Raw genomic sequence first — 12,005 nt, 5'->3', positions numbered from 1 at the left:
AGCATCACATACTCAGATACAGCTGAGAATAAAAAAGAATAAAATTTAAAAAAAGAGCGGAACGCAATGATTCTCCAATCAATGTTATCCCCGACATTCAAATAAATATAAACCTATTTTAGTATACAACAAGATGTGTAGTTTGGTCTCCCGTGAAGAGAGACAATCCAAATAGAATGTTTCCCATAGTGTCGCACTCTTGAGTTTGAAGTCCACGTATTAAAACATATCAAGTCTAGGTGGAGACAAGGAAGGGGGGGGGGGGCATGAGAATAGTTTGAATGTATGGTTGGTTTTTTATGCGGCCGATCAGGGGCAACACAAAGTGAGAACTATTGCATACTGGTATTCTACTGAACAGTGGACAAGAACTATTCCATAGTGGTCTAGACACTTTGAGTTATTGCAAACGTCACAATTAGGCATTGCCTAATCTGGCCAGTCCTTTATGCAGCCCTAAACCTCGCCTAAACTGACCAGTTATTAGAGTGTAATTCAATATATTTATAAGCGACTCCTAATACCATGGTATCTCTGTAGTATTTTTGGGTATCTATGGGGGTATTTCTGGATATCTCTGGGCTATATCTGTGTGTGTGACTGCTACACAATAAAAAATATTTGGAAGTGACAGACACATGCTGGAGGTAGGGGTGAGAATGAAATCTTGAAATAACAAAATGTGTACAATGAGGTTAAAGGGAACAACTCGTTACTCTCTCTCTCTCTCTGCGTCTATCTTAGACTTATCTTGCAAACGTTATTTTCAAGTGATCAGCTCAAACAGTTTATCGTTGTATGCTCATCTATAAATAGATTCTGTTCCTCCCACCTTCCGTATTTTTTTTGGTCTTCTCATTACATTTCGTTTCGGGTCTATCTTCAGGGGAGAGTAACCTTCAGAGGAATGAAACTATTTTTAGATCTAACCACAACTTTTTTTTTTTATAGCCCTGCCCTGCTCTATCATCAGTAGCATGCATGCGATACATTAGCTAAGTGTACATCTGTCTATCTCGGTATGTAGAAGTATGGGTAAGACAGGCATACATCTAGATCTTTGTTTCCACAGTATGTCAATACCTTCGTTACAATGTGAACACAACTTGACACTAGTACCACATAAAACCAGATATAGAGTTATTCTCGTGTGATAATCTAATTTGTTAACGATAATTTAAAAATGTATACTATTTTTAACAAACAAAAAATTAAATTTAAAAAAAGCGTTTTCTAAGGGGAAGAACTCAGCACTTACAAATCTCAAGAAAGGGGAAGTTATTTCACTAGTTCAATATCAAACAAAATAATTAATTACCAATAATTAAAGAGCTAATTAATACATTTTTAATTGATTCATATTTTGTTAGGTGCAATAAATAAATGTTTAAAGTTTTAACGTGATGCGAGCATGGGTGTGTGGGTGAAATAACGTGTACAATTATTTAAGGGGACAAAACCCAACATATTTACCATGTCTGTGAATACTGAAGGATTAATTTCACTTGAAGGTATCAGACAATATAATTAATAACCAGTTCTTCTTCTTCGTTCTTCGGTAATTAATTCACTAATTAGTTGTTGTTTTTTTTATTGATTCATGTATTGTTTACGGTTATGCCAATGAATAATTGTACAAATTCAACTTGATTCGAGATTGGGTGTGGGAGAAATGACGTGTTCAAACTTTTGACCAGACAGACCGAAAGAGCGAGTTGACATAAGCTTTGTAATAAAATAGACATAACGTCGTGTGTGTGTGGTTCTAGTGAGTTTCCTTGTACTTAGAAACGCCATCACATCAATCTCATCTCGATGGGAGGTCACTTGTGTTACTAACAGTTCTATAACTTTGCTAAGTCAATATCACATTATTAAAAATTACTTTTTTAAGGCGGCCTCTGAACGCCACAATAACTACGTGTGATCTAGTACAGACAGTATGAAACATTTAGGATGTTTTGATGCCCGTTTCAATGACAGAAACTTATTTGAGAAAAACATACATTCTGTTAAATCAGAGAACAATATATGTGCATTTCTGTACAAAGATGTCAGATTTTCAAAAGCAAAATGTATTTACGATTAAAGCAGAGAAGAGGTGTGGATGCTCAAGTCGTTGGTTAGTAGCTCCAAGCAGCTAGTACAATTTAACCGATGTATTTATATTTTAAACATAAAACGTTAAATAAATTTGATCGAATTTCTTGATTAAATAAAACGTAATGTAAATTTTATTTTAAAAAATAAACACAGATTCAACTTGAAGGTAGAACCAAGATTAAACTCACAACAAAAACATGTCCTTTCTGCCTCACGTCTCTATAATCCCTCCCACTCACGTCTGCTATCACCCACGTGAACACGTGATTGACATTCGTAGGAATTATGACAAACCATTTTGTGGTTTCATCAGAAACTCGTCAGCCAAAAAACAACAACCGCTAATCTTTCACCGTCGTTACCTTGGAAACACATTAATATACTCCATAACAAGAAGTATAGTGTACTATCCCTTTTGTCGACAAAATAATTATTGGGACTGACTGTTTCAAGACACACTTTAAAACCAACAGTGATTTCTATGTATCCCATAGTTAGCTAAGCAATTCTCAACACTAGTCCCCCCACAGTATTATGGACATGTGGTGAAATGGCACCAATTACATGACAGAATTGTAAAATGTTTTTATGTTTTCTGAGTCGAAAATAACTTCTGAAGTCAAAAAAACAAATTCAACAATTAATAAAAAGATCATTACCAAGAACTCTTCCTTCTTCAAGTTTAGATAATTAAAAGAATGGAAACGATGGATAAGAAAGGTCATCTTGACTTCAAATTCTAGGTTTTAAACTTAGACTAACATCTACAAAAAAAAAAAAACATCAAACAATAACAGAACAAGCAAAGCAGGCAATGCTAAGATCAGATAATCAGGAAAATATTCAGATTTAGATCTAGTGCTAAACAAAAAAAAGCGCTGCTTAAAGATTTGTTTTTAATGTTGAGTTTATGTTTTAACCTCGAAAGAATTTCATTGATATTACCATCGTAAGTTACCTTGTTTAACTTCATGTTACAAATACAACCACCAACCAGAAATATCACACGAACCTAATCAGAGCCATAAAGTGAGCAGCCAGCAGACGGAATGAAGGCTAGTGTCAAGTGGTGTTACACTCAACAACTGCAGTATCACCTCTTTCAGATAAGCTCTTCACACTTCCCTATCAACATAAATGTACACTTTTTTTGTCTTTCCACCACAGATGTAATCACTCAAAGTTGGCATCGTACAGGAAGTGGAAGTAGTTCCGATTTTTTTTTTTTAATTCTCTGATCACTTACAGAAAATTATAGATCTAGAAAGTAGAACAATCTTCATTCAAAAGAAATAGAAAAAAAAAAGTTGTGTGCGCATTAACTCAATGTTCAATGCGCTAAGAATATTGACGATCTGAATTTTAAGTAAATCCATTTACATTGCTCGTCACTCCATTCTGTCCCCTGATGCTGAACACAGGGAGTTAATCCATTTTAAACTGTACAGACGTGAGTATAAGCTGATCAACACCAACATGTGCACACAGCTAAATAATGATAGGTATATACACATACAGCTAACACACACACACACACATTCAGACCCACACATATACAGCTAGCACACACACACACACAATGATGACGTGAATAAGGTCTCAAGGAAGCAAAGAAATGAAAGTGTAATGTGGTAAGACAAAAAAATAAATTTGGCTCCCAGTCTTCAGGAAAAAACATTTAGAGCGTGTTATTTACTTTCAGCTGAAGCAGTGATTGTTATTTACAGAAGTACCACATGTCTTTTTAGAGTTAAGTATGACTCTTTTTTTAGTGGTCAAAGTCTTTCCAGAGAGTCAATCTCTTCAATCACTGAAAGAGAGGGGAGGCCTTTGATAGAATCGATGAGCTACCAAACCCAACTAGGGTAATGCGAGGTACTTTCTGGGTGTCAGTGTAGCACTCCCACTCGCCCCTCCCCGCCACAATCCTGTAGTTCTCCCCGGTAGCTCTATCAAACAGAGGTTTAGAATAAATTTCCCAACACAAGTTTTGGAAGGCTGCCATCTTGTCGGTGAGATTGAAATCACCCGGATGTAAGTGCAATTTCAAAGCTTTACTGAAGTCCGTGCAAAGAAACGTGAGACCATCACACAGAACAAATGTATCTTCAATGACTAGGAGATGGGGAGGCGGGATCAAGGTATGCAGACTGGGGGGGGGGGGGGTAATCAGAGCAACAGAAGCTTGGCAGTGTGAACAACTGAACACAAATATACCACGGAAGTCTTTGGTCAATGTATCTTGTGTATTTATGAAGATGTCTCAAAGGTTGCAACATCTTGGTGGGGAGGGCACTAACCAAATTTATTTCGATTTTCATTAGAAAAGAACATACACTTTTTTTCCACAGCCCTCGGAGATCTGGTGAACAATGATACTGTCTGTGGATCTGTTTAACAATCGTATTGCCTGAAGATTTGTTAAACAATATTTCCGTGAGATTTGATAATAATTATATTGCCAGGAGATCTTTTAAGCAATGATATTAATTGTACATCTAAGATCTATTGAACCATGTCATTGCCATGGGGATCTGATGAGAAGCATGACAGTGACAAGAGACATTTTCAAAACTAGAACACTGACAATATTTCTCAAGATTTGAAGACATGGCTAAACGAACATGACCGTAACGTGGTTGAAGGAAACTCCATATCATAGACTATCTAGTACTAGAACACTTGACTAGCATTGAACCCAACTGACCACAAAATGGAGAGCGAAAAATGAATAACTAAGAACAAAAAAAACTAACTCCCACAGAAAACATTTTTTCCTTTTCCATCATCTTAAAAAAAATATTTAAAAATCAAAGTTGAAAAAATTAGATACTAAAAAATACAACTATCGTATTCGCTCTGTAGATTTATCACTATCAAATATCCAGTCACGTGCTGCCAGCGCTCCGTGATTCCTGACCCCTCAGATCCTAATTTATACCTTCACACATACCCCGTTCTAAAAACCACATTGGTTCAGCAACAACACAAATTGTGGAAAATGTAAAAGTTTATATCTAGAAAGATTCCGATGTAGCATCACTTGGGAGTAGGCAAACCTTCAGGGAGGAGAGAGGGCTGGGAGATACTTTGTGTCCTAAGTAGCATTTATTTCTCCTACCCCACCCCGCAAACATCAAATACTGTCTCATCAGTAGAGAAAATGACCGTTAAGTGGTATACATCTCTAAAGCCCGTATTATAAAGCATTTAGTAAAAGAAAAGCTAAAAAAAAAAAAAAAAAAAAAAAACTAACAGCCCCCACTTTTTTTCTTTGGTATTAGTCCCTTTAACGTAGAAACTGTAGGGACCTATGTACTGTAGGGACTTAACTGTAGGGACTTAACTGTAGGGACCTATGTACTGTAGGGACTTAACTGTAGGGACCTATGTACTGTAGGCGAGGAAAATATGTGAAACTCATGCGTTCACGAGCTCGTCTTAAGAAATCGTAAAGTATACGCATGTACTTGTCGAGATTCGAAAATAAACAAATATTCAAATGTAGGCCAAGTCTTGCAAACATTTGCCCATTCTATTTATCAAACGCAGGTTTTTTTGTTTGTTGTTTTTTGTTGTTTTTTTTTTGTAAAGTCTATTGGTCAAACGCCTGTCATTTATTTTAAAGTCTTTTCATGAAACGCAGGTCAGCTTAATGCAACAAATCAACTAATTTGCATTCGGCCTATTGCTGGGTCCTACAAAAGATTTCAGTTCCTAATATCAGTCTCAACTCTTTTAAGAACAAAGTTTGTTTTGTTGTTGTTTTTTTTTAACTGATAAGTAAACACTTCTGACCAATAGGAGGTATAAGTTATTTGGGAACCACTGACCCAGTTTCACTTTTCCTCAAAGTAACAGAGCGAATAAGTCAACATACGCAATTTATTCAGAATTTCAAGCATGATAGAAATCTTGTCACCAGGATGCTAGATTGATGGGTTCAATTCCAGCTACGTCAAACAGTAATGCTATTTATAACACAACCTCAACACAAGGAATATAGTGTAGAGAAACACAACACAACATGACATTGATTTGAATCATTATTCACAGACAAAAACATTAATAACGGACACTGCCAGCAGAATAAATATAAATTGATAAAAACAGAATTAGGAAAACGTTCAAACTCTTAATAACTAAAACAGGCAATGTAGATATTATGGAAGCAAACTTGTGTACATTGAAACAAGTTCTGAATGGGAACTCAATGTACTAACTACATTGTGCCATTGCTTCTTAGAGTTAGTTACGAAACAATTTGTTACATTACAAAAACAATACGTAATACCAGCAGAGACAACAGCTATCATCGAAACAAAGAAACAAATCAACACATAAGAGATATCTACACCCAGAATTCTAGACTTTGACTCTACATCCATAATATGTGTACATGTCATTTTAAAAATAGATTTATTTGATTTACAGATCAATATTAAACTAATTGAATAAACATATCAATAATTTATGCCCTACACTGTGTAAGGAAATTATTCCAGATCAAGCAAATAAAAGATTTAGACAACATATTCTAGCCTATGGTAGCCCTGACAAGTCAGCTTAAGGAAAGATCTAGATCTACTTACGCCTGGTGTGAGGAATCCATTGTATTAAGTCCCAAACTATAAGACCGCCGCGCAGAGTGTGAACAGTGACCTAGATCTCCGAGCCTCACATAGCAATGACAACACTCAACAGGACCGGACTCTCCGTACAGTTAGGTCTACAGGAAAAGTGACAAAACAAAATGCAAGGTAAGTTATGACTATGGTGGTAATGTCGGGGGCGGGGGAGGTTCAGGGGCGCCCAGTGGGCTGTGTGTGGCGCTGACATACGTGGGAAGTCCGCTAAACAATGCAAGTGTCCTTCATCAATCACACGAGTTGAAGGGACCCATGGTCCGGTGATAGCCATCTAGATGTACACACGAAGTCGATAGCCAGTAAAAATGTGAACACCTATAAATTCTACACGTAAATGAAGATCATAGATAGATTCTATACATAGATGTACATCAGATCTATAGATTCTATACATAAATGTACATACATGTACATCAGAGCTACATTCTATTCATAGATGTACATTAGATCTACATTCTATACATAGATGTAGGCTAAATCAGATCTACATTCTATACATAGATGTAGGCTACATCAGATCTACATTCTATACATACAAGCTTTACATACAGGCCAACATCAGACTAGGAGATGAATAGTAGGCCTACTTGTAGGTACCGGTACTTCTATACAGTCTTATGGACCTCAGTATGTAGCTACGTCTACGTATATTATATACTTGAATATGTATGTATTTTGATGCATTGTTATAGTCTTAGGCACTTGTTATAACCACATTATATTCATAATATAACAAGTTTAATATAAACATACTTTTTTTTTAAAAACCTGTAGATCATATCTAGATTCTATAAACAGATACAGACATAAGAACTGCACCAAATATTTGTATAGTTAATTTTTAATGACTCAAAATTTAACCAAATACATGCAACATCATAAAGGTTTGTTGTCCATAAAGAATAAGCTGTTTGGTTTATCATTGGACCTAACTTATTTGAGTATGTACTATTAGAATTTGCCAAGTCAGTGTTTTTATTTTGTCATTTTATTGATAATTTTGGTTGACTTTTATTTTGGATATAGTTTGATGACTGTGCGCTATGGTCCAATCCATTTTGTGTACCATTAATGATATTACGTGATGCTTTTTTTCAAAAGCAATTTAAAAAATAAGTAAAATATAATAAATACGTTTTAAACAACAAAGTGAGTGAAATTGCATCAATTATTTCGAATCAATCATTTAGTTCATTTGTTATATATCCAGAGTCTAGACTAATAGCAATAAATGTATGCCAGTGGAAATATTTTAAATAATTGTTTTTGTTTAGCGCAACTTTCAAGCTTATAGCATGCTCGATGCGCTATGGTCCAATCGATTTTATGAACCAGTTGGGAGTGAGGGGAAGGGGGGGATGAGGGGGTATTCAGTATCTGGGAGAAGGTTTCCGTGCTGGCTTTTCAAAAGCATTTTTTAAATTTCAAAGTTGCTAAGTCTGAATTTCAACTGGAGGTCTCGAGTTCAAGTACCGCTCTACTTATAAATAGAAGGTTGTATAAACTATTGTTAGTTTACATTTTGTAGCGAACAAAACGACCTAATTGTCTGCACAAGGCATATCTCCCATAAGCTTAGTACTTTTTTTTATACAAAACTAATTAATTGAGACTAATTGATTAAATAATTTGTTGATTTTTTAATGATTCACGTGTTCTTATCGAGAAGGAATAACTGTGCAAAGTTTCAACTTGGTACATGAACCGGAAGCGTGAAAAATAACGTGTAGGTCTGCAAGATGACACCCAGGGAGAGAGACAAAGTGACTCGATCTACGCTAGTCAAAGAAAAGAAGCACAGGTTCCCACTGCAACAAAATGACTGAATAAAAAGAATGTTGTTTGTTACTAACTTTACAACTAGAGACAAGTCTGTGACACGTGTTACTTGCTTTATAGAAACACTACAAGAAGACCCGTGCTCCTGCTTGTTTTATACAGCCATTGACTGCAGGTTACTAGGGGACAAACTAAATGCGGTCATAACAGCGAGTCTTAGCTTAAGCTGATCAAGTTAAGTATCCATCAAACTCCAGGAACATTGATATCTCTCTCTAGAGCTTCATGAAGGTCTCTAGCTTCACGGAGAGCCAACGGTTCTCAAGGGAACACCAACGACACATCCCTACTAGACAAGAAATAATTGAAACCAAAATAGCGCTTGTGATATTTCATAACATCGACATATCAAAACACATTTGTGCATGTCTAGATTTCATATGAAAGGATAGTATATATGTTAACAGTGGACGCTATGGCACTGCAGTGAATGTCGCTTACAAATGCAAGTAACCTGATAAATGTGGTCATAGTCAGTGTCGGGGGGGGGGGGGGAGGAGTGGAAACCACTGGTGTCACTTAAGAGAAAAAGTAAAACTGATCACTTCGTTTGAGGTTAAGGCGATTTTGAAGGGAAGGGAAAAATCCGAAGACTTGAGATCCAAGGGAAATAATTGATGTATGACATATTAATCAATCATTATGTCTCGGATAGGAAAATTATCAATGACATTAAAGATGGTTGTATATATGGCACTAGAAAATGTTAAACAAAATATAGGAGATTTTTTAAAAATGTTAATATATTAAAACCATTGAAAAGTTTAAATGTATATATGCATTGGTAAGTGTGTATATGGTTAGTTTGACTTCAACAAAAGTTGTAGGCATAGAAAAATAGGATTTTGGTTGTAGACCTAGTTTGTAGGCATAGAAAAATAGGATTTTGGTTGTAGACCTAGTTGATTTGTAGAATGGAAAAAGTACACATTATAAGCCCCATCACCGTATTAATAGTTCACTGTTGCCAACTAAATACCAATGACTTTGTGCTACAAGCAAAAGAGATTTGATTCTCCAGTTCTGAAAGGTAAAAAAAACATATGGTTTACGAAAATACCTCGCTCATAGACTTATATATTATATCTAGACTGGAGAGATTTTTATGTAAGTAACTCTTTTTCAAGCTCTAAGGGAAGTCGCCCAAATCAATCTTTTCTGTCTTAGAAAAGTAATAATCTTTAGTTTTCAAAGTTTAGAAATAATAGAAAATCATTTCTCGGATTTTCTTTCCAATAGGCTATTAAATCACAGAACTATATATTCACGCAAACATATGAAATAAAGCCATTTCCAGTTAGTTTCCATTGAGATAATGTTTCAAAAATCCTTGTTCGAAATAGCTCATGTCTGTTGATTTTTAATCATCTTATGTACATTTAAATAGATTGATTACCTAGATCTTTCTAGATTATGTAGAACCATCTAAAAATTGCAAAATAATAATTATGAGACGAGAATACTCTTATTTTTTATGTTTAATTACTAGATCTAGATATAAAAATTAAATTATATATTACATAGGTTAGGGTTGAAAAAAAAACTTTACTTCTTTTAACTACTTTAACTTTTAAAAAATGTTCACATTTTTTGTAGTGCTAAAAGATCTCCATGTCCAGTCTAGATATAATATAATGTATATGTATATGTATATATATAAGTCTATGGCTTCGCTTTTCAATATTTCCATATTCCATGAACCTGATGATACAAAAAAAGATTGCTTGTGTAAAAAGCTAAAATAGAATGTGCCTCCAACTCTTGCCATACTAAGTTAGCCAAAGCAGACCTTGGTGCACATGGAACTTTAAACCAGAATAAAGATTTGGATCTTTCATGTGAATCACCAGAGAAAGATTGATGGTGGAGGAAAATGAACAGTGCAATGAATAAGCCAATTGTGTGACACTTTCATTAGCCCTAAACACCTGAATCTAGAAATGTCAAAACATGCACAAGTAGGCTTGTCACAAGGGGAACTTTAAGTCTTAACCACATCTGATTGACAACAAAAAGGTGGCAGGCTTAAGGAAAGATGCAACCAAAGCTGAAAAATGTCCAAACTCTCATTAAAACAAATGAACAAAGATAAGATAAGGGCTGCATTGTCTAGACCAGCACAAGCCCCATAGTCTGATCATAGAAAAAATTTTAGCCAGATAAAAAATATTGTCTTGTGGCAAGAGTAACAAGTAATGCTTTATTCAACATTTTTCCAAGCAGGCAACAGGTCACTTATGTTTTTTTTTTTTTTTAAAAAAGCCATAAAAAAATTATTTAAAGCCCTCAGATTATCACTAAATGAATGATTTGAATGTGTAATATCTTTTGTATAATGGCCATCAAAGAAATATGTGCAAGATAAAAAAATAATCATAATAAAACAACAACAAAAAACTTCTAGATTGATTCATAATTTAAATAAAAAAGGGTCTACACAAAAGTTATTTTCATGCCGCACATGATTTAGTCATTTACAGGCATAATTAAGTTGACATAATTCTTGTTTTAATTGCAATAAATAGAAGAAGAAATTTAAACATTCAATATAAGGAAGTATTGAAGAAATTGCTTTTATTGATTACAAAGCTTATATCAACTCACTATGTTTGTCTGTCTGGCAAAAAGTTTGTACATGTTATTTCTCCTATCAATCTGAAATTTTACAGAATTATTTCTTTTACCTGACAACATGAGAATCAATAAAAAAAAAAAAAAATTAGTTAATTAACTATCAGTAATAAATTACTTTGTTAGGTATCTCAAACAAGGGAAAGAAATAGTAACTGACTGAAGTGTTGATATGAGTTAAATTAGTCCCCTTTATATTAGGCTGCCGACTAAGGCTTAGTGAACACAACCATGAAATAGAAACAAAAGATAACTATAATATCTTCCATGTTCATAGACTTTTTGATAGCAGTGTGGCTATCGCTTTGGATTGAGAAGCCTGAGAAGGCTTTAGCCCACAAGTTCGAATTCAGGTCATCCCCTTTTTTTAAACAAAAAATACATTTATTATTTTTATAAATGTTTTTTTTTTTTAAATTGTTAGTCTAGATCTATTACAAATTTAATTACATGACTGATCCAAACTAATTGATACAAGTACGCTTAATATAAGCTTTGTTTTTTTAAAGTATTTAAAAAATATTTTCTTGTTCTTTTAACATGTAAATGAAATGTGGATTATGCAATCATTAGTCTTGGATATAAAAAAGGGAACTCCGCTATAGAAGTAAGTGAAATCCTAAATAATTTGTACAAAAGCTCCTTCTTCCCTAGCGCTATTAGAGCATAGAATGGGTTGCCTGAGCTAGCCAGGAAAACCAGTGACTTGGCGGAGTTTAGGTCATTGGTTAATATGCATGACTAAATGCATGATGCGTAGGACATAATCATCTTCTTTTTAAA

At 34.5% G+C, this 12,005-nt stretch overlaps 1 protein-coding gene across 4 annotated transcripts in view; it reads right to left on the bottom strand.

Annotated features, from left to right (window-relative positions):
* Positions 1–12,005, bottom strand: part of LOC106051477 (homer protein homolog 2-like) — a 68,073-nt gene that overhangs the window by 53,676 nt on the left and 2,392 nt on the right. The window contains exons 2-3 of one of the 4 annotated variants that reach the window (XM_056011688.1): positions 11,196–11,246; positions 6,696–6,832 (exon numbers count right to left, since the gene is read on the bottom strand). The exons of 1 other annotated variant lie outside the window; for it this stretch is intronic. In XM_056011688.1, the coding sequence (XP_055867663.1) occupies positions 6,696–6,715 (20 nt within the window). In that variant the 5' untranslated portion in view covers positions 6,716–6,832; positions 11,196–11,246. Of the gene's footprint in view, positions 1–3,115; positions 3,449–6,695; positions 6,833–11,195; positions 11,247–12,005 lie in introns of those variants that run through there. 2 more of the 4 variants (XM_056011681.1, XM_056011695.1) reach the window with 2 other exon arrangements.

Source organism: Biomphalaria glabrata, chromosome 1 (genome assembly GCF_947242115.1).
Source record: "Biomphalaria glabrata chromosome 1, xgBioGlab47.1, whole genome shotgun sequence".
NCBI lineage: Eukaryota > Metazoa > Mollusca > Gastropoda > Planorbidae > Biomphalaria > Biomphalaria glabrata.
Note: the sequence above shows the minus strand (reverse complement) of the source record. Positions and strands in the feature narration are given on the sequence as shown.